Source organism: Seriola aureovittata, chromosome 7 (assembly GCF_021018895.1).
Source record: "Seriola aureovittata isolate HTS-2021-v1 ecotype China chromosome 7, ASM2101889v1, whole genome shotgun sequence".
Classification (NCBI taxonomy): domain Eukaryota; kingdom Metazoa; phylum Chordata; class Actinopteri; order Carangiformes; family Carangidae; genus Seriola; species Seriola aureovittata.
In genome coordinates this window covers 13,728,624-13,752,588 of record NC_079370.1, presented here as the reverse complement: position 1 = coordinate 13,752,588, position 23,965 = coordinate 13,728,624, and the positions used below count along the sequence as shown (strand labels likewise).

At 39.0% G+C, this 23,965-nt stretch overlaps 2 protein-coding genes across 3 annotated transcripts; both read right to left on the bottom strand.

The window, feature by feature from the left end:
• Positions 1-3,324: 3,324 nt before the first annotated feature.
• tmem245 (transmembrane protein 245) lies at positions 3,325-18,582 on the bottom strand. 2 transcript variants are annotated; one of them, XM_056380789.1, is made up of 18 exons: positions 17,853-18,582; positions 15,549-15,666; positions 14,897-14,992; positions 14,085-14,192; positions 13,379-13,582; positions 13,117-13,286; positions 11,975-11,998; positions 9,133-9,237; positions 8,961-9,043; positions 8,746-8,836; positions 8,549-8,647; positions 8,319-8,450; positions 7,798-7,920; positions 7,050-7,195; positions 6,850-6,950; positions 6,570-6,744; positions 4,884-5,078; positions 3,325-4,734 (listed from the first exon to the last, which is right to left on the bottom strand). In XM_056380789.1, exons 1-18 carry the CDS (start codon positions 18,450-18,452, stop codon positions 4,686-4,688), a joined length of 2,619 nt encoding a protein of 872 aa, XP_056236764.1. In that variant the 5' UTR covers positions 18,453-18,582; the 3' UTR covers positions 3,325-4,685. The 2 variants fall into 2 exon arrangements, with proteins under 2 accessions (XP_056236764.1, XP_056236766.1); XM_056380791.1 differs by lacking the exon at positions 11,975-11,998.
• Positions 18,583-20,213: 1,631 nt separating this feature from the next.
• On the bottom strand, positions 20,214-23,660 carry LOC130172229 (DOMON domain-containing protein FRRS1L). The gene is made up of 5 exons (XM_056380792.1): positions 23,079-23,660; positions 22,622-22,706; positions 22,174-22,312; positions 20,935-21,181; positions 20,214-20,843 (listed from the first exon to the last, which is right to left on the bottom strand). Exons 1-5 carry the CDS (start codon positions 23,281-23,283, stop codon positions 20,671-20,673), a joined length of 849 nt encoding a protein of 282 aa, XP_056236767.1. The 5' UTR covers positions 23,284-23,660; the 3' UTR covers positions 20,214-20,670.
• Positions 23,661-23,965: the final 305 nt, after the last annotated feature.

The following is a 23,965-nucleotide window of genomic DNA, read 5'->3' as shown; positions in this document are numbered from 1 at the left end:
ATGCCTTACTATACTATGTCGTTTTTATTACTTTTAATGCCTTATTATACTATGATGATTTTATGCCTTAATATACTATGTCGTTTTTATGAATTTTCATGCATTACTATGCTATGTCGTTTTTATGACTTTTTATGCCTTACTATACTATGTTGTTTTTATGACTTTTAATGCCTTATTATACTATGATGTTTTTATGCCTTACTATACTATGTCGTTTTTATGACTTTTTATGCATTACTATACTATGACGTTTTTATGACTTTTTATGCCGTACTATACTATGACGTTTTTATGACTTTTCATGCCTTATTATACTATGTCATTTTTATGACTTTTTATGCCTTACTATACTATGACGTTTTTATGACTTTTTATGCCTTACTATACTATGACGTTTTTATGACTTTTTTTGCCTTACTATACTATGACATTTTTAGAACTTTTTATGCCTTACTATGCTATGACGTTTTTATGACTTTTCATGCCTTACTATACTATGTTGCTTTCATGACTTTTCATGCATTACTATACTATGTCGTTTGTATGACTTTTAATGCCTACTATACTATGATGTTTTTATGCCTTACTATACTATGATGTTTTTACAACTTTTTATGCCTTACTATACTATGTCGTTTTTATTACTTTTAATGCCATATTATACTATGATGTTTTTATGCCTTACTATACTATGTCGTTTTTATTACTTTTAAAGCCTTATTATACTATGATGTTTTTATGCCTTACTATACTATGACGTTTTTATGAATTTTCATGCATTACTATACTATGACGTTTTTATGACTTTTTATGCATTACTATACTATGACGTTTTTATGACTTTTTATGCCGTACTATACTATGACGTTTTTATGACTTTTCATGCCTTATTATACTATGTCATTTTTATGACTTTTTATGCTTTACTATACTATGACATTTTTACGACTTTTTATGCCTTACTATACTATGATGTTTTTATGCCTTACTATACTATGACGTTTTTATGAATTTTCATGCATTACTATACTATGACGTTTTTATGACTTTTTATGCCTTACTATACTATGACGTTTTTATGACTTTTTATGCCGTACTATACTATGACGTTTTTATGACTTTTCATGCCTTATTATACTATGTCATTTTTATGACTTTTTATGCCTTACTATACTATGACGTTTTTATGACTTTTTATGCCTTACTATACTATATCATCTTAATGCCTTACTATACTATGACGTTTTTATGACTTTTCATGCCTTACTATACTATGTCGTTTTTATTACTTTTAATGCCTTATTATACTATGATGATTTTATGCCTTAATATAGTATGTCGTTTTTATGAATTTTCATGCATTACTATGCTATGTCGTTTTTATGACTTTTTATGCCTTACTATACTATGTTGTTTTTATGACTTTTAATGCCTTATTATACTATGATTTTTTTTAACCTTACTATACTATGTCGTTTTTATGACTTTTTATGCATTACTATACTATGACGTTTTTATGACTTTTTATGCCGTACTATACTATGACGTTTTTATGACTTTTCATGCCTTATTATACTATGTCATTTTTATGACTTTTTATGCCTTACTATACTATGACGTTTTTATGACTTTTTATGCCTTACTATACTATGACGTTTTTATGACTTTTTATGACTTACTATACTATGTCGTTTTTATTACTTTTTATGCCTTACTATACTATGATGTTTTTATGCCTTACTATACTATGCTATTTTTTTTACTTTTTATGCCTTACTATACTATGTCGTTTTTATGACTTTTTATGCCTTATTATACTATGATGTTTTTATGCCTTACTATACTATGAAGTTTTTATGAATTTTCATGCCTTACTATACTATGACGTTTTTATGACTTTTTATGCCTTACTATACTATGACGTTTTTATGACTTTTCATGCCTTATTATACAGTGTCGATTTTACGACTTTTTATGCCTTACTATACTATGTTGTTTTTATGACTTTTTATGCCTTACTATACTGTGACATTTTTATGACTTTTTATGCCTTACTATACTATATCGTCTTAATGCATTACTATACTATGACGTTTTTATGACTTTTTATGCCTAACTATACGATGTCGTTCTCATGATTTTTTTGCCTTACTATACTATGACATTTTTATGACTTTTTATGCCTTACTATACTATGTCGTTTTTATGACTTTTCATGCCTTACTATACAATGTCGTTTGTATGACTTTTAATGCCTACTATACTATGATGTTTTTATGCCTTAGTATACTATGATGTTTTTACAACTTTTTATGCCTTACTATACTGTATCGTCTCAATGCCTTACTATACTATGTCGTTTTTATGACTTTTTATGCCTTACTATACTATGAGGTTTTTATGCCTTACTATGCTATGCTATTTTTTTGACTTTTTATGCCTTACTATACTATGACGTTTTTATGACTTTTTATGCCTTACTATACTATGATGTTTTTATGACTTTTTATGCCTTACTATACTATGACGTTTTTATGACTTTTTATGCCTTACTATACTATGATGTTTTTATGCCTTACTATACTATGACGTTTTTATGACTTTTCATGCCTTACTATACTATGTCGTTTTTATGACTTTGTATGCCTTACTATTCTATTTCGTTTCTATGACTTTTTATGCCTTACTATATTATCATGTTTTTATGCCTTACTATACTATGACGTTTTTATGACTTTTTATGCCTTACTATACTAAGTCGTTTTTATTACTTTTAATGCCTTATTATACTATGATGTTTTTATGCCTTACTATACTATGTTGTTTTTATGACTTTTTATGCCTTATTATACTACGTCGTTTTTATGACTTTTTATGCCTTATTATACTGTCCCTTTTTTTGACTTTTTATGCATTTATTATAATATGTCGTTTGTTTTAATTTTTATGCCTTAATTTACTTTTCTCTTTTTCATGCCTTAATATAATGCCGTTTTTTATGAAATGTTATGCCTCTTTGTAACTATACCCTCACGTTTGTTTGTGCCTTACTACACTATGACGTTTTTATGCCTTACTACTCGATGATTTACTTATGGGGCATCTTGGTAGAGCAGTGGTTAGAATTGTCACCTCACACTGAGAAGGTTCTGGGTTTCAGATGGTTTATCTGTCTGAACATCACCTCTGAGAAATTGTAATGAGCATTTTTCACCATTTCCTAAAACTTTATAGACCAAACACTTGACAAATTAATAATACTTTAAAAATACAATAAAAATAAGCATTAGTTGTTAAAAAGGAATTACACAACAAATCCTCTGCAGTTCAAATGATAATGTTTATTTTGTCAGTGCATAACAAGTAATAAAAAAAACACAGCAACAGTATGAAACTTAAAATGACAGTATTTTAGTTCAACACTGAAACCATCGCTAAATTACACGCTTGTTCCAACCCAGACCACATCACCAAACTCTCACCCTCCAGTAGCTAACACAGTAGCCATGAATGATCAATGTGTCACATTACATACACAGTTCACCTGTACAGCCGTTTTATTAAAGCTTCAAGCAATGTAAACTACTTCATATTCTCCTTTCAGAAAAGTGCTCTGACTGTAAAGTATGGGGTGGACAAGTGCAAGAACGGAGGAAGTGAGTAAAAATTATATGTATACAAGACATTGCTAAGGGATGTGAGGTGTTTGAGGTCTGAACCACTGATAAAATTATGTGATGGGGATGTAAGTCACAGCCATACCAAAAGTTGAAAAGTGCTCACAAAAATACTCAGTCAGACTTATCAAGGTCTTCTGAGTGTAAATGTCCTTCAATACTGGCAGATGGGTTAAAAATGAAAAGCTTGGTTGTAGTTGCACTCACAGTGTGTTACATAACAATCTTTAAGCTTGAAATAAATTAAAAATGTAGAAAACAGAATCTGTCAATTTTCAGACTCAGACCAGATTCCCTGAACACACAGAGCGCAGGGCTAAAACCTTAGTCTAAACCTTTAGCCATTAACAAAATACTAAAAAGCCTGGTTCAGGCCAGCAGGAGTATACATCTTTGTTAAAGCAGAGAACTAGTGATGCAGACTCACGGCTAGTACCACTGAAACGTGAATAACACATTAAGTTAAACTACAGAGAGTCAATAACTCGTTCTCTTGAGCCAGGTGTGAGGACTTTTGTGGCCAGCCTTCACTATAAATTCTATTTGAGCCTCCACGAGGAGAGAGGTAGGGAGTACAAATACTGCACAACCATATACTGTTGCTTAAACACAGTTAGGGTGTGCAGGGTAAATTAGGGGCCGATAGATAAAATATATCATCTTACAATTCACAAATCACATGAAGATTTAAGTCATTTGTCAACATTACAAAATCAATTTAGGCACTGAGTCCTGAAAGATGATGTGATTAGCATCAATGTCTCCATCGTTCATATTCATAAAGCCCAATGTGATATCATTGGTCCATGTTTGGGATCAAGGGCGTGCGCTCTGGTAAGCAGACGGCATCAAGATGACCAGCCATTACACCGCCATCTTCTCTTGGTCGGGGCTGAATCCTGTAGAGTTGGGCGGTGTATGGTGGAGCTTCAGGGAGGGGAGCACTTCCCCTGAGGAATCGGCCAATAGCCAGATGATGTTCCACAGGGACTCGCCCTCTTGCTCTCACTCACTGGCCTTCTTTAGGACAGACGGAGTAGAGTCTGTGAAGGTCCTGAAAGTAACAAGCAAAATGACAATGACAGTGTGGTTGTATTTACGCTGTCTTCGTGTTAATTGGCCTTACCATAGTATGACCTTTTACTATACTATGACGTTTTTTATGACTTACTATGTTTCAGTTATTTCAGGTGTTGCGTTTACCTGATGGAGTGGACAGGCCAGGTTGACTGCACCGGCGTGGGCACTGCAGAGCTGGGGCTCATTAACATGGCACTGTAGATGTTGGCTGCAACCACCAGGATGCAAAGGAGGATGGGCCCAATGATGGCACCCTCCAGTCCCAGATAGTACGCTCCACCTGCCACTGCTAGACCTGTTAGATAGGGGTGTCCACCACTGAGACACAGACACAAGAAATGGTGTTAATACTAAGGCATAGTTACAGGACTACATTTTGGCTCATTAAAGGATGGCTTCAGAGTTTTTCATATCTATCTGAATACAATAATCACACACTGTATGTAGATTAAGAAAGTTATAGGTCTCTGTAGTCATTCTTTCCTTCATAGCAGTCTACACTCTAAGAAATGTGCTGTGGAATCCACAATCCTAGTTCTGTGCAGAAAAACCTAAAGGTCAACCGTAGCTAATATGAGGCTTCAGCAGTCTGAGTTTGCCAAATCAGGTGGGTAGTATTAAATTCTCTCTGTGTTTCCTTGCTGAGGCACAGCAGAGGGAAACATCCTAGTAATTTAATTGCTGGGAAAAAAACCAGCAACAGTCACTGCCAAGACCTCATAGCAGCTTCAGCTGAACTTTAGTATACATTTTTACACAGAACATCCCCATTTCTTTCAATGTAGACACACTACAAAGGAATCACCAATGGCCAGTATGTACAGAAGGAATAAAACATGTGAGTATTGTATTACTATGAATTGTGTACATTTAACACTGTGTACATAACCGTTTTTAAACTTCATTACATTGAATAACTACAATAAAATATGAAGGTGAGACTGTTGCAGGAGTGACTGTTTGGACAGCTTTCTGGTCATTCTCATTCTTGATTTTACTACTCAACAATGCTTGTTCTTCCTGTGCCTGTGTAGGTTCTCTAAGTGTACTCTGGCTTCCTCCTGCAGTCCAAAGACATGCACATTAGGTTAATTGGCAACTCTGTTTTTTTAAAACTTACTATACTAAGACTTTTTTACGCCTTACTATACAATAACTTTTTTATGACTTACTATACTATGATGTTTTTATGCCTTAGTATACTATGACTTATGTCATATATGTCCCTATACCAAGAGTGATATTACCATATTTGTCACCTATAAGAGGATATATTATTATGACATATATGCATCCTCTGGATACATAAAGATATAAGTTTATAACTATGATTTTACTTCATATATACATATATTTCATATATCGTCACCTTCCTAAAATAATGGCCTAAGTCATGTTTTGACAAAAATGTTTTTTTTGCCTAAATCACCCCCTCATGATGCTGGCCACCTCTGGTAAAATCGCCTGAATCCTCAGTTGAGGGGAACATGCAATTCTACCCCCGGTTGTATAATGGCCTATGTCAAAAGTGTGACTCTTTTGTTGAGTTTTTTGTGTTTCCTGAAAAACCTGAAAAAATGACTTAGGCCATTATTTTAAGAGGGTGTCGATATGGAAATTCAAATTATGTACATATATTACATTTGCGTATGGGAATGCCTGAATGTAAATTCAGATCTTACATGTTAAAAAACTGTTTGGTTGAGAGCATTAAAAAGCCAGTCTCTTTGTTTGGAGCGGTGGCTGTGTTGTTGCATCCCTATCAATGTTGAGACCAAACCTACGCCCTTGTGTCACACACATACCTACCCAGAGATATCAGAGTAGATCGCTGTATCTACAAAATATGTCGGAAGCAGATGGCAGATTAGCAGCAGCACGGCTTTGACGCCTTCGCCCTGTGCCAACCACAGGTCACACACTGCCGGCACCGCTGCCCAGTAGGTCCCCAGGAACGGTACCGCACCCAGGATGGCAGCCAGAGCTTCAGGCCAGGAGAGAGGGATTCAGAGAGTGAGAAAATACTGAGTGTGGTTTGGCAGGTGCACATATAGTGCCAGCACAATCTGCTGTGGACACACTGACTCACCAGAAGGAATGAAAACGATGTTGATGCCAAAGATGGTGTGAGTGAGCCAAGTGTAGAGGCCGTAGAAGCCGGCCATTTTCAGAGAGGCGTCAAACACTCCTCTTCAATACAAACACACAGACAAGGTCAAAAATAATCTCCTTGAGATATATTTATAGATTTTGCCACCACAAATATGATGATTTTGTGCATGTGACTACCTGATGGCCTCTTCTACAGACTGGCCTATGATATTGGAGGAGGGCCCTGGCTGGGAGAGAGGGGTCAGGCTGATCACCCATTTGACAGGTTTGTAATATTCACCACTGGAGCTCAGCAGGTAGAAGAGAGTGGTCAGGAAAATCACCTGCATATACACAGGAAATAGCACAAATATGATCGTTAGAATAGGCATGTAAAAAGAAATGAGAATAAAATTAATGAAATTATATTAAATCAATTAAATTCAATTCCATATATTTTACAAAATGAATCAAAATAAATTAAATAAAACTAAATTTGATTTACTAAAATCCAGTCGACTGAAATAAAATTGAAAAATTAAACTTACTCAATTCAATGAAATAGAAGGTCAAAGAGTTAAAGAGGTTAACTTAAAGAGGGAAGTCAATATAACTATATATAACACTATAATTTAACCTACTCAACTTCTTTGAATTCAAGAAGGCATCAGTTGTAACGACTGCACTTGCTACCCTACTGCATTACAAAAGCGTAAAAGGTACAACAAATATTGACCTTTAGAAGACTTATTTTACTCTGAGAGCAAACCAGTTGACCTCCAGCTGGAACTGCAGGTTTTGCTGGTTTCAATGCACCAGGTAAACATGGGTGATGCATGTCAGCAAGGAGATTTTCCCTAATGTTGCCAATAGACCAAACAAAACTAAACTAAACCATCCCATATAATTTTGAGCTAGATGGTTTATAGCAGTCAATGTTTCATACCAGACTCAGAGCAAAGTTGAGTAAAGCCGTGCCGCTGTGGAACAAGACAGTGAAGAGGGTGGTTGTGGTGGAGATGAGGAGGCCAACATTCCTACTCATTACCACCCACAGAGACTCCAGGATCTACAAAAACAAGGCAACAGTAAACATGTCATCCACAGGAAAACTGTGCATCCCTTTGTGGCAGAGAGCTATAAATGTGTCAGTGATTTGCATGACCTGCAGTTGTTATAACACCCATTAGAGGCTAATTGAGTCAGACATACAGTACAGTGTTCCAAAATCGTTTTATTAAAATTCACTCACTGATTCTCTGAAATATAATTTTTGATACCAAGAAAACAAAAAATGTAGCACCTGATCACCCAAACCCAACCCCCACCGCCATGGGCTTTAGCCAAATTATTTTCAAATGTCTATAACATTGCATTTGATGATGGACTGACAGATCTATGAAAATAAAATATATGTAAATCCTCTGCCTCATACAGAAGACGGTGTAAAAACACATCCGTACTTACAGACAGCAGAGTTTCAATATTTTCCTGTAGAAATGAGGCAATGTCCTTCCAGTCCAGGATGTCCACTAACCAGCTGTTCTGTCTCTGAGCCATTATCTTCTGACCCCGGTGCCGTCCAGAGTGGGTCACGTTCTGGAAAATGCATGGAATATTTTATGACTTGTGCCACTGTAAACATTTTTCCTTAACATCAAGAAGGATGGGCCTGAACTCCACTGTTCTTATACTACCTTCACAAACCAGGAGTGGTACAGTCGGTCCCAAAGCTCCAAAACTTGTTTCTCAATCACTGCTGTGTGGTTCACCTTGTCTCCTAACATCTTATGAAGCTGCACACAGGGAAAGAGATACATGCTACATAACTTGCTGTCAAACTATTTAAACTGTTTACATTTTCATCAGGCTCAACCTCTGTCATTATTCCTACCTTTTGTGTTATCCATTCTCTCCCATGTTGATAAACATTCGTAGCAGCTGAATTGAGAGCCCTCTGGACCACGCGAGCCTCTGGAAGCCAACTAGGAGGACAGTGTCAGAAATAAGACAGTGTCAGAAATAAAGGAAGGTGTCCATCAAGTAAGAAATCACAACTCCAAATGTAAAAGAAACAAATTTGAGGAAAAAAAGATGAAACTGTCATACTTTGCCCATTCTGGATGATTAGACACAGTCTCATTGATGAGGTTACTGGTTACCTCAATGATGTGAACACTTTCATGATGGACCTAGAAAGATAAAAGTTACTTTGTTGTCCAAGACCACGTCAGTACCAGCCCAAGTGCAGTGAGGTCATTCAGCAGAACAAAAACAGTACCATAGCAGTCAGCAGCAGCGCCATGAGGAGGGTCCCTGTGACCAGGAGGAAGATGATAAAGATGCTGATGATTTTATCCAGAGATCGCTCCAACCACACGATCATCTGCACAGACAGCGAGGAGAAGACACAGACACAAAGAAATAGGGGAAAGAGGGGAGAGCAGAGAGGTAGAATAGACACAAAGTCAGTGCTGTTCTGAAGGGGTTGAAAACATACAGTGATCAGACACATGGAGAAACCTGTGTCCTTCCCATGTGAAGAGGCCATTTTGGATCTACAAGCTGCCCCCTTGGGCCCTGAGGACAAGGTAGTTGACTGAGTGAACCAACAGCCAGGACATCTGCACACATACATGCAAGTGCAAGCAACTGAGTGAAACACTCAGGCTGTGTGCTGCTGTATTCGTGACTTATCTGTCGGTATCTTTTATTATGGAAGTATTGTGAGGCTGCCCCAGTCTCAAGTGTACATTCTGTCGTAAGGTGGTGCAATTCTTAACTCAGGTTTCTCAATGCTCCAAAACTGTATCAACAGCCAGTTTATAACAGATTTAGTCTCCATCTGTATGTGTTTGTGCCCATGTGTTAAAATCAAGTTACTGGAGTTCATGGCGAGTTACTGGAAGAGGCTCTGTTAGTGGCATAAGGACGTGCCCTAATGTTTTGTCATTACACTGACGGCGATGTGATATGGAAGTCAGTTAAGGTTTCACTCCATTTCAGCTACACACTGCAATAAAATCCTGAAACTCAGAATAATCTGTCATCTTGTAGGGGTTTTTTTTGTTCCATCAATAAGGACGTACACTTATCTTAAAGAGAGTTATACCTGGCAGGCTGAATGAAGTGTATTAAATCCAGTAAAAACAAAAAAATGGAAACACCACATCAAAGTGAACTATATTTTGAAAAAAAGCTAAATAAGTAAATTACAAAATAAGCAAATTAGTATGTTGGGTACCAATCAGAAATAAGGGGTCTAGTTTAGAAGAGTTGTGGCGATCACCACCGCTGAATGCAACATGAGATCACTAATAAATGTCCAAATAGGCCACACACCCAATGCATTACTTACAAACCCTGTATTTTATTCATACTGCAAGGGGAAAACCTTCAAAATCACGAGGAAGTACAAAAATCATGTGACAAACTATGTAATCAGAACTCTCTGAATTGGATCAATGCCACCATCACACTGTCTCAACAAAAACCACGACAAAAGCTTCATAACCCTAACCCTTTGAAAAGCAAAATATATATAATGCACATATAATATAATAATAAATGTCCTTGTGATAACCAAATATCAATAAAACCACAAAAAAAAGCCACCTTTTAAAATTTTCCTTTTCATTTCATGCTTTAAGGAAGTCAGAGGACACCATTAATGCAACTCTGCTTCTGGCTATTTTAACATTGTGATGAACCCACCACAGTCATCTAGTTCAAGTGATAAGGTCAACTGCCTGCAATAACTGCACTGCTGAAACAGCTATGTAATGCTATGAGGGACTTTTAGACTACTATTCAAGATGGGTTTCAATGTCCACCGTGCCCATGCCCAGATCTAAACTATACTGAACCTTTTAAGCCTAAGGCTGGTATTACTGTATATAACTCTTACTGTCAACAAATACACTGCAAAGACCAAAACCAACAATGTGTTAGGCCATCTCTTAATACTTCCCAATGTCATTATTCCAGTGACTCTCAACCCCGAAGATCCATAACTGAAGATATAAATCTTAAAAAACAGGACAGTTATGTACTAAAACAGCTCGCCACCATAGTTTATAGCAAACCTGACACAAACAGGAGTAGACATAGATTAATACACATTTGGTTTATTAGTGAGTGGTTATGCTAACAGGACGACTCAAAATAAACTACAGTGCCTGTGTTCATGATAATGAAGGAACATGTCACCTTATGCCATGTTATGGCTCACTAATGTCTTTTTACCAGTTTTTGGACAACAATGTCAGGCTTTGGCTACACAGATCAGATCATTGATGGTTTTGGTCTATTCATGGGATTTGTTAATACTAAGAAAAACATAGAATATTTCTGCCTTATCATTTAAGCAAAGTTGATGCTAAAGCACATCCTTTTGTCCTGGAAAACTGGAGCTTCTTGTGTAAACATCTAATATCCTACTACAGACAGTTCAGGCCCCAGATGTCATGACCACAAAGAGAAGTGAAGCTCTTCTAAAGGATAAAACATTTTTTTAGTTTTGACACTCACAGACTGTTTGGTGTTTCCATTGTTTTGTCCATGCCCAGCACCTTCCCACCCATAAAAGCTCCCGAGATGTGATCACATCTCTCCAAGGGTTCTTTCTGGGAGACCATGGGCAGTGTTTCTCTTTCTACATCTCCATTAAAAACTTAAAATCAGGCTTTTTCATCTGCACTTTTCAGAAACACTGCCCTTGGCTCTCCTCTGCTCTGCTCCGTCTATACCAGCCTCCTCTCCATGCAGCTCAGACACTCTCAAGCCAAACCTGCCAGTTAAGTAAAAGCAGGGAAGGTACAGACGGGGCTGAGGGACCAAGGAGTCCCCCCTTCCCCCGACTGTAGCTTCCTGTAAAAATAAAAGCAAGCAGCGGGAAAGCAGCGAGAGGACAGACATATAGACAGGATGAGAGGGTGATGAGTGATCAAGTGGATGGGTAAAGCGCCAGTCCAAGCTACTACATGGTGTGCTCACGCTTTCACACACACCCACACATGTACCCAGGTGATTTTTTTCTCCTTGACTCTCACGTTCTCTCATATACACACACTCTTTCTGTCAGTCTCTCTTTCTCTCAGCACTCTGCTCCTCCAAATCATTACCTGCTTGTTAAGCCAATGCCAGAGCTTGGGAGGAGACAAGAGACATTGGGAAGATTATTATTGGAAAAAGATCTGTGCAGCAGTCATCACATGTACCCGTGCGACAAGAACACAACTTCTGTTTGGGTAGAGGCAGTGAGGGATCAGAGAGTGACAGGCAGGATTGAACTACTGACCATACAGGGAGTGTGGGATGCAAATCACTGATTACAAACACAACCACATCCCAAATCCTTCAGAACAAAGACATATTTTAGTGTGAAAGGTGTCAGCAATGAGGTCACTGATGCCATTATATAAAACCTTAGAAATGTAATTTATGTAACACCATCACTCATTCTAACACACACCTCTAGTTAGGCCCAGAGTTGCTGGTATCAAAAATTTCTATTCAACACTTTTTAAAGTCTTTTTAAAGCAATACTATTTGATTTTTGACTGTAAGGGCAACAATACAACAGTGACATATCACCTTACAAATGTATTATGGTGCTAGCAGACAATTTCCTACCTATACACCCAGAGGACACAGAGCACCATTATCACTCATTCATTCTCTCGCTGCTAAATGCTCCACTATGTTCACCAGCTAGTCGCAAACTGGTTGTTTATGCAGTTTGATGCTGAGTAGCATATGTTTATCAGAGCTTAATCTGTGAAAACAGCTGCCTGCTGCTGTTGCTGCCTGCTGCTGTTGCTGCTGCTGCTGCTGCTGCTGCTGCTGCTGCTGCTGCTGCTGTTGCTGGAAACAACGCTGAGGAGAGTCTGTGAAACTGAGCCATAACAACAAAGTCGAGGACCTGAAATCCAAAACGAAAGATGCCAAAACGCTCCATAGAGCTGAGGGGAACCGCAGTGTGTAGGATCCCTTTTTATCATATCTTACTAGAAGCAAATTTATTAATTTAATATCCATAAAGACAGATTTTAAGTGTGATTTACAACATAAGGATCAATTTTTGCTGTATTATTTCAATATTTTTTACAGAATCCTTATTGACCCGTTGATATCCTGTTTATGTCACTGATAGTCACTGACAGTCTTCAATGTGGACACTGTAACAGAAAACCGCAGTGTGCCTGGATGAGGATGTATGAAATAAGGACCACAGCAGCACCTGTAGATCAGTCAGAGGTGTTACCTTGGTGTCAGTGCGAAGCAGGAACTGAGCCAGGCCTTTGATTGGTCCAGGCAGCAGGGCCTCCTCTCGCTCTCGTCCGAACTTCTCCAGCCCCATCCACCACGAGGTAAGAGTCCGCTCAGCAAAGCTCTTCAGGCCAAAGTGGACCATCAGCTTCTTCAGCACCCACACTGAAGTATCAATGCAATATGGGCCTCAGTAGAATATACGAAGAAGCACATCAAAGGGTTTATGCATTCATATGTTTGCAAATGTGTGTTACCAGCCACAGGGATAGGCAGCAGCTGTAGGATCCAGAGGTTGAGCCAGACCTGAACCAGAACTATGGCCCAGACCAGTAGAATAAAGTAGATATCACTGGCTCTGTGGGAGCTTTTCTCTTTCTGGAAGAGGCCAGCTGGTAATGATCGAGAGCCCCGAGGGAACCCAGGGGTGGCAGGAATGGGGCCCACAGACTGAACACCATCTTGGGAGAGATGAGAGGGATTTGGCAGATGAAGCATGTAAGAGGAAGAGAAAGAAAGGAAAAGAAATTAGTTATCTATAACAAGTGCTAACCACCATGGCTGAATGGTGAAACTAAAGCAGAAGTGTCTTAAGCCGCATTTCCTCAAATTGGTGCTAGAAGCATGTTGACAGTGGGGAACAGAAATTAAATTTCTCTATTAAAATGCACAGTGAATATATTTTTACACAATCAGATAGGGGCTTTATAATCAATAGTTAGTTCTTCTTATGAAAATCTCTATGGTTAATCTCCATTAAAGAGATATAAACACTTATGGAACAGTATGTTTTAGGGGCCTGTTTGCTTGACCAGTCATTGTGGTTATTGATTGGTTATCACAAATCACTTCCGCCGAGCCTTCCGCCACACTCTCACTCCATATTAGTCTGTCGCCTAAGAGTTGCACCTGTAATAAAAGCTTCTGTAATGCACTGAGTTGAATAAACGTAAGCTATCTTACCTGTGGTAGAGTTTTCACTGGGCTCAGTTTTCAGCTGAAGGTTGCTACAGGAGATTGCCATGTAAATAGTATTAGCAGCGAATGACAACACCTGCCCTGACAGCTCTCCTGGGGAAATGAGGAGAAACAGAAAACAACAGTAACTTACAAAGGCAGAGGGTGTAAAGAGCATAAAGTAACACTCTTTGTGCGTGTTGCCCATGTGATCTCATGTTCCTAACAAGTCCAGTGTTTCAGAGACAAACTGTCGACCTAAGGTCACTTGTGTTTTAGGGAAAAAGTGGGCAAGGAAAAGTTATAACTGAATCTAGGTGCTGGTTGAGGTTGAGGGCCAGGCTTAACAAATTATAAAAATTGTCAACACAGGAGGTTTACTTTTCCACTGTTAAATTAAAAGGATGATAGCTGAATAGCCTATGGTAGTTTAGCAGTTATTTTATAGGTTGTTTATCAGCTTATTTGGCATTTGACCCACTTGAATTTTAAAGAAAAAGCTCAAATATTTTAGGAGATTCAAGAAACTTTCATATCTGTAGGATAAATATGAAAATACAGCAGACTTTAGCCTAGCTTAGCATAACGGCTAGAAAGAGGGGGCAACAGCGAGCCTGACTCTATCCAAATGTAAATAAATCTACCTACCAGCACTTGTAAAGCTCACAAATAAACACATTATATCGCTATTGTTTATTCCATATTAAAAACATTTACCTGTACCCTTTTTTACCATATGTATGAGTGCCCAGTTGATACGGCGCAAAGGCTTCTTACTGTGGGAAAATGTGAATGTGTGTGTGTCCAGAAATCTTCACCTCTTCCAGAGACAGGTGGTTTCTCTTGGGAGCCGACGATGAGGAGTATAACCACAACCACAAATATGGGCACTCTCCATGAGCCGGTCAGAGACACTAAAAACAGGCACAGAAATCAGGTTGATATCTATGTATCTCCTCTCTTCTTGCTCTTAAACTGCATGTTGTGTTGTTGACTTTACTGGTTATTATCTTGGTGGAATTGTTGGCACTACTTTGTCCTGCTGGACCTGAGATAAGATAAAATAATTTTGACCAGTTGTCTGACAACATTATTATTATAAAAAGGCACATGCCAAAAAGAGAACATTTTTCTAAAATTTTCCAACAACCCCCTGCTGCTTATTCTTGTCTTGAGCAGAACTTCTTTTTAATAGCTGTCAGCAACTTTTAACATTTCACGCCTAAAGGTCAATTTCTTTTCAGCGCCACTTGTGTGTGCTAAAAATACCTCTAAGACTTCTTCATCTTACTATGTAACTCTGCAAGTGCTCCGTCTAATGGACTTGTGGACCAGTGGAGACAGCTCTCTTTATCTCACCTAGAAAAAAAACCTTGCCAGGGGGCAAAGAGGGAATTTGCATAGAAGTATGAAATGACAACCAACACGTCTGAGCAGGCTCTCCACACATCCTCTCATCGCCCCACTCACCAATATAGAAGAGCAGGGCGGCCCAGACAGGAAGAGCCAGAGCCTTCAGGTAGCGCTCGGTTTGGGGACTCCACTTGAAACAAACTGCCAACAAGTAGCCAAACACCACAGTGCACACCTGAGGGGAAACAAAAGATTTAAAAAAACACTGCTGTCCAAATCAATGACTCCAGGCGACTTTTAATCAGAAGCTAAGACTCTGAGTTATTGTGGGTTTTGCTTTTCACATTTCAAAAAGAGCTGAAACAATGAGTTGATTATTATAAACTAATGAATACTTAGTGTCAATTGGCAACTATTTTGATGGTCAATTAATTTTTTAAGTATTTTTTTCTGCAAACGTTCCCCAATTACAGCTTCTCACATGTGAGGGCAGAGCATTTTTCTTTGTTTTAAGTTACTGTAAATCTTTGAAGATGGCCCAAACACAAATTGCTTGTTTTGTCTAAGCAATCTGAAAATGGCACCTAGGACTTTCAGAAACTGTGACAGACATTTTTAACTATTTTCTGGCATTCTGATAATAAAAATTGTTAGTTGCACCCCAAATTTAAAGCGTTTTGTCAAAAATAATGTGTAAGAGCAGCTTATTGCACTGGAGATTTGTTTAATATAAATGTGATTTTGCATCATAGATTATCAGAATATTGTTCTTGTTATCCTGCGATATTGCTTCCAAATGTACCAGCTTTTCCCTAAATCATTGCACATTTCAAAAACATAAGTGATCAAACTGTACTTTCTGGTTTTTCCAGAAAAACATGAAATGTGATGCTCCGGTCTGTAATCAGCTAGTAACAGATGTCTTGGTCAGTTCCACTCCACACAAAGACATATTTCAATGTAATTTAACATAGTGTCCTCCTTCCTATTTATAGACAAGGGCCCTGTGTCAGTCTACCTCTGGTTTAAGAGAAAGAACGGGCTGTCTGAGGAGGAACATTTAATGTGATTTGTATCTAGTCAAAGCGAGGCCAGCTCAGGGCCCTGCAGCTGTTCTGGAATAATAAGGTATTGATTGATCAAACACTGGAATTGCAGGAAATTAGATCAGATGCCATACAAATTTAGGCATGTATTCCAAGAAATCAACTTTCTGCTTTGAGGTTAATTGAATAAGCCCTTAGATGTTCAAGGAAATAAGATACAATTTGCAGCTCTAAGTCAGCCTGCAACGCTTTTAATCCAGTACTATTGTTTATTGGCTATCATTTACTGTTTATGGGGTTGTATTGTGATGATTTGATAATATTATGTCATACTTAGACAAGGTTTTATTGTCAATATTAATGATTCTGAGCAAGAAAATTTAAGTGTTTATGTCGAGAGCCAAATAACAATTATTTTTACTGGCTGGACCGCAACAGCGAGGCCAGCCCCAAAATCACACACACAATATACTATATTGTATTACTAATTTTACCAAATTAGAAATACAGTATTACTAATTTTACCAAATACCACAGGAATGAGGATAAGACAAGTATAGCAGCAGCAACCTTGAACCAAGTAAAGCTACCCATAATCCAAAGCAGCAAAGGTATAAGAGCCCCAGAGGAACTAAGGTTTAAACCATTCAACTAAGTTGTTTAGGGACCACATTTACTGAAAGCTAAGGGCCTGCGGCCAAACATTTCCCTGAGCTATTTTCATTATGTACACTTGAAACAACATGGCACCACATTTTCAAAACTGTTATTTTGCCATATTGCATTTGATTTTCTGTTCAGCATAAACTGTGATATTAAAAGAAGTAAACACATAGTTTTCTACAACATTTAATGTCAGCTGTCTGGCATATAATTTGATTAATTCTGCCATCTCTTACAAAGCTACATTACAGCATTTTTTAAATGACAAAAAGAGACAACAGAAGAGATGAACTGAACTTGCCTGAGCATTTGATGCCAGACAACTAGGGATAGGCAGCTTTGGGTAATGTATCATTAAGCAAATTTCAACAGCATTGTTTTGAACAAATCACTATTATAGAATGACTTTATAATGATGGAAATGTAAAACAAATGTAATACACAATGATTTGCTACAGGGCTTTTTCTGGGACAGTATTTCTAAAGTGCAATAGTGTTAGTGAAGCCCCCACATCACCATGTCACCAGAGCTGACCTCGCCCAACCTGTAGCATCCTCAATGGCTAACACAGAGGACCTTTTGTCACCAAAAGGGAAAGTGTGTGTGTGTGTGTGTGTGTGTGTGTGTGTGTGTGTGTGTGTGTGTGTGTGTGTGTGTGTGTGTGTGTGTGTGTGTGTGTGTGTACCCAGTTGCCACTGTCTATTCACTTACCCACATAGCGTGGAAACAGTCCAGCGCGGCCCCGATGATTCCACAGGCGTGCCCGAGGATCACCTGCATGCCGGTGATGCTCCAGGAAAGGTAGAGGAAGTAAACTAGCGGCGCCCCGGCCCCGATCACCAGCAGCACCGTGAGCCTCTCCAGCACCAGCCTGCCCATCGCCTCCACCCCGTAGTTTACGCACCACACCGGGACCAACAGGGTGCCCACTAGGATGGGCGTCCCGGTGTCTTGCAGGCCGGAGAGCCACGAGCGGCCGAGCCGGGCCAGGGAGTACTTGAAGGGGTGGAGGAAGGTGCCGCAGAGTACTGCCCAAAGCAGCGGGCGGAGGAAGGCCTCCAGGATGAAGTAGACCAGCACAGCAGCCCCGCAACAGATAGCCACAAAGATCATCGCCCCCGTGTTGTAGAAGGCCTGTTTGATGTTTTTGTCAAACTTGAGGGAGGAGGGCTGCGTTAGGAGCTGGCTCATCATCCCGACGGCCGGCTGGACACTCTCGGAGAAGGATACAGTGTGAGGGCGCTCAGTGTGAGGGGTCTCCGGCGGAGAGACAGCGGCAGGCTCCGGCGCTGAGTCTTCCTCGTCTGCCATGTTCTACGATTCCGCCTCTGCTGTCTAGCCGGGAGATGTGCCCGCGTGAAGGAGGAAAACATATGACGTAATCCAACCAAACCCCCCAAGGGCACTATGGGCAATGTAGTGTAAATGAAAAACAAGCCACTTCGTTTATTTTATAACACGGTTCCAAAATTGATAACCTACATTAAGCATGTTTATGAGATGTGTCCTATTACCTTTGGTGCAGATATTTGTAACAGATATTTGTTGTTTTTTGTGGTTTTCTATGGGGAATAAGCAAGACATCTTAATTTTTAAACAAGCTACAACACTGAAACAACTGAAACTGGTATCGACAGGGCCACCGTGTGGTTAGCTTACAACTATTGCAAAAATATTTTTGGTTCTTATCTCTGAAGAGATAGCTGAAGCCACGCCCGTTTGCGTCAAATAAATCTCCCACAATTTTGAATTTTTTTTGCTAGACAAACTCTTTTCACTCCCTCACTGACATCCAAGCTTCTCCAAACTTAGTACATCACTTTTAGACTACTTGGTTCATGGCTTTTGTACCGTTTGTCTGACAGAGCTGCCTGTTCATGCCCAGCAAGATCTGTATTTTCTTAAATATATTCTACTGTATTTTCTTACAATGTTTATTGATAATTAAGACAGTCGTGCCAGATTGTTTCAGTGGGAGACATTTTGACATATCCATTCATTCTTAATACAGATCAAAAGGCCACATTGACAACGTCGGGAAAAAAATGAATAACAAGGGTCATAACCAGTACTTAAAGTAAGGCGTATTGGTCCAGTGTAGTTAAAAGCTTTTGGGTACAGCTACTATTTGATCTACTAGACATATATTTATAAATGGGTCTTATTTATACATGTTACGCATGGAAACAGAGAAGGCAGGTCCCTAAAAAAAACACTGATGTATTCTTTCTCTCAACTACACCAAAAAGGTTTCTGTTGGGGGTAAGACCAAAATTTTAATTTGGGGCTTTTTTTTTATATTTTCAAAATTTTGTTTTTTTTCAAATGTAAGTTGAGGTAGTCACTGATTGTTAACATGGAAGACTATTTTCCTCACCTGACTTCTATCAAAATATACAAGGGACATGACCTCAGTGTCTCAGTATTAGCTACAGTCCTGAATATCCTTATAATTCTACTAAAAATATGTCCTATGGCTTTATTTGGCTATTTGTATTTTCTTGAATATACTGTATTGTATTTTCTTAAAATGTTTATTGATAATAAACACAATCATGGCAGATTGTTTCAGTGGGAGGCATTTTAACATATCCAGTCATTCTTTATACAGATCAAAAGGCTACATTAACAATGTGGGGAAAAAATTAGTCCATGCCCAAGGAAAAATGTTCTTGAATCCACAGTTTGTTCCTGTTCAGTGTGTTGTTGCACACGTAGGCAACAAGAAGTCATGTAGCAGTCTCTCTCTGTTACAGTCACAGTGCCACAGTACTGATAAACAAACCCAACAGCCACTGTGGTGAAAGATGGGGGAAGAGCTGCTAACGGAAATTGTGGAAAAATAAGATGAGCCAAAAAAAAAAAAAACGTTAATGAAAACCTTTATATGGTAAATGCTTATACAGTAGGCAGTGCCTCAAACCTTGGAAACTATATTTCGATAGTGCAAACCACTAGATATACCGTCTTTTTTCCTTTTAAGCATGTGTAAAGGGACAGGAAGAGTGTGTGCAAAAGGCTGTGAGCTGTGTGGTTTCTTTTGTCCTCAGAAAACCTTTGTGTTTTAGCCAAGTTCAACATGAGGCCACTGTCTTCTCATCACCAGTGAACAGTGGATTTTTGAAATCATTCCCAGATTTTCAAGTGCATGCAACATTTTCAAAGATTTGTGATTTATTTATTGGCATGTGTACTCTTCATATTTTGTTAAATACTTGGAAGTTATAATAAATACTGAAAATAATTGGCCTATTTATAATATAACACTACTCTTATTAGACCTCTTGTTTTGTACTGACACCAGTACATAACACCTCTACAGTATAGGTTTAATAATTTGTCAAGATCCTCTGTATGAGATCAGAGTAATGAATATATATTCTCTATAATGTTTCATATATCTAACACTGGGTCTATTTGTGCAAAGTGAACACTTGAATGTGGCATCTAAGGAAAATGGCAACTTTCTTTTATTGCTGCTTCATCTTCTCTTCCCTTTTTTCTCCAGTCTGTGCTCTGCTGTGCTTCATTATGGCGTTCCCATTAGTAGGTAGAAGGTGAGAGCTACAATGAGCAGTAAGCAGAGGGGAGAGTTGAAGGTCTGGTAAGCTGTGGAAGGCATGAAGATGTCCTCGTACTTATAGATACTGATCATGTGGTCGCTGACTGGCGGACTGTCAATGTCATGCCTTGTGATGGAACCTGTTGGAAAAGGTAACACAATGTAAGATGGCATCAAAGGCAGAAGGAACATTAAAAGGAGTTGACTTTATGATGATGCTCAAACACTCACCTTGAATGGCAGGACCCCATGCAAACAGGTAATACCATGACAGGTGTAAGTCCACAAGCGTTTCCTCTCTGGGGACATACAGCGGACGCTTGAAACGGCAGGTCACCCGATTGTTCTCAAAAATGCCCTCCTCATCTCTGGCTGGGTTCCTCTTGATCTCCTTGGCCCACTGACCGACGTTGTAGAAGTGATGGATCCGCACACGACCGTTGTCATCATGGACGCAGCCCATGACATCATCTCCTCCCTGAGGATATAGAAATGAAATAACAAGGAATAAAGAGCATTGTTCCAAAATGCTACATATTTATTTCTTGAACAAAAGATTCTCTAAACTTTTAATAAGACGGTTCATTATACTGCACATGAGCACCGTGTGAGTCCCATGTTTTTCCTGGGATAGCCAATATAGGCAAAATAAACAACAACAATAACTGATAACTTTTCATATTGATATATTGTATAGCACCACACTAACTGAAAACCTGTCACAATGAACTGCATGTTCTATGGATGTCAAACTCGTCCAAGCTAATTAATGGGAGAAGTGTTTGCAATTTTGTAATTGTTTTGTATAGTTAGTTTAAATGTGACAAACAATATGAAAATATGATGAGCCTTCATTATAAGGCTCTAAGCACTTGATTGTAATGATATATATTCATATTGATTGATAGGGATGTTTATCAAAAATAATTAATCTTAAATAAAAGGTTTTATTGTAAATTATATTGAATATCTTTAGTGTAAGTTAAACATCTAAAAAGAGTGGTTCCCAACTTTCTTGGCTTATGAGCCATCACAATGAAGTAATGTCTACTACTTTATAATTCTAATTATCTTGTAACTGATATTTATCTTGGGATCCCCCACTGCCTTAAAGTATGATGTATAAACTCTGTACTTAAATGTCTTAGCATACTTAATAGAAAGCTTTTAACATTCATGCCAACAAAGTTTGAAAAAGATGCCTCACACTGTGTGAAGGGGGACAATTCATTTTGAAATAAAAGCCTTAAGACTTAATTTTTGTGTAGTTAATGATTTGGTTTTATAATTAACTGACTGCATCATCATCAAAATTGCATAATTTTCAACATATGCATGTGTTTGATTATGGATTACTGAGTGTGCATTTGCAGTAACTTGGTCTGATACATCAAAAGTCAAATTAGCTCTGTTAAAGCAGGACACAGGAATTTCAGTCTCAGCAGTCAGAGAGGTCGTACAGCTACTCACCATTTTCTTGTCAGAGGAGAAACCTACGGCCACCCAACCGTCAGTGTCTGCGCTCATCTCATACTCCACGTCTGTACCAATACGACGATAACTCAGAAAGTAGTCACACGTCTCTGCATCACAACCTGGCTTCCCATACCTGGATATACACAAATACACACACATATTTGCTCACAGATTATACCATCAAACAGAGCCCAGTGGAGAACATTTGATTAAAATATTTCGGAATATTACAGTAATCAAAGAGCCAAAGTAGATCAATATTTAAATGAATTTCATCCAAAAAGACTAGACAGAGGAGAGTTTCCATGTTTAGCTCCTGCCTAACAGAATCTCTGTAGTCAGGCCACAGCAAACTAGGATACAGCAGCCCTGGGGAATACAGCTGCACTGGAGCTCTGTTTTCAGAAGGAGAGAGCTGGCAAAAGATGTATCCTTCTCTGACCTTATGCAGCCTTTGGTTACTCCACAGTCGCTGACTTTGATCTTGGCAAAGGGATCCACTGGTGGGGCGGTGGGGAACGGATAACCTGCAAAATGCAAAATCAGCAACTCTGTTGGTTCCACACAAAAACAATTGATGCTTGTTTTCAAGACAGTCAAAGGGCCAACTAAGGGGAGGCCATCTGCACTGTGCGTGTGTGCGTGCGTGCGTGTGTGTGTGTGTGTGGTAGGCAACTACCACCAGGGAGCTGGCCTGGGTGCTGAAAGGCCCAGTGCAGAGGAGACAGTTGGATGCAAGACAAAATAAACAGCACATGTTGAGTTTCTACTTACAGTCTCTGTTTATTTGTCTCTAACCTGTGCTCTGTGCTTCTATGTTACAGCTATAGCTAGCGTTGACTGCATGTAAACAAAATACACTTGCTGGGGACTTTTAGTAAACGGGACTAGATCCTTACCATCATCGGACAGATATCTGGACTCCAGGAACTCAGAAGCAAAAGTACTGTAGGAGTCCTTGTGTGGCTCCTGGTGTCCCGGCTCTCCGTGCTCCCCGTGGCCTGCCCGGAGTGCTCCTTCATCGGTGGGACTCGGCGCGACCCCCCACAATCCGCTCTGGATCAGCAGCACCACCAGCTGCACGAGCCTCCGCAGGAAAATCATGGCCAATAAATCAGAAAGCACCAATATACAACTACTAAACCATCGTGAAACCAAACTGGATCCTCATTGTGCTTTTCATTTCGGTATCCCCGCAGGTAGCCATCGCAGCGTCACAAAAATCATCTCCGCATCCTAATTGTCTGTTTGGCTGTTTATTCGCAGGGATGCGGGGGGATTCAGCGCCGCGGACGGTGCGATTAAGACGCTAATCCTACTTTAAATTACCCAGATTCGTAATCTTACCATCTAATTCAGATACACCCCCATAATCCTCTTTGAAATCCGAATCTAGATGGCTAGGCCACTAGTGCTCATTAATCTTAACGTATTTTTCTGTCGGAGTATTGGCTGGATGAATGGTTTCGTCCGGTCTGCCTCTCCACTCCCTCCTCAGTCAGTCAGTCACAGTAACGTCCAATGAGGAGCCGATACGTGCTGTATCAGGATCAATCAATTGGGGATTATGCCCCATAGACACCGTTAAAGAGGTAATTTTAACACCGATGACACGCAACATTTCACGGATTTGGAGTAGCCTACATGTTACGTATCATTTGATGTGATTCTGTAAAGAACAAAACAATGAACATGTTTAAATAAACTACCAGGGTCACAGCCAGGATTTTAGTCCACCCAACACTCTGAAGACAATAGACAAAGAAAGAAAGTTTCTAAAATTACT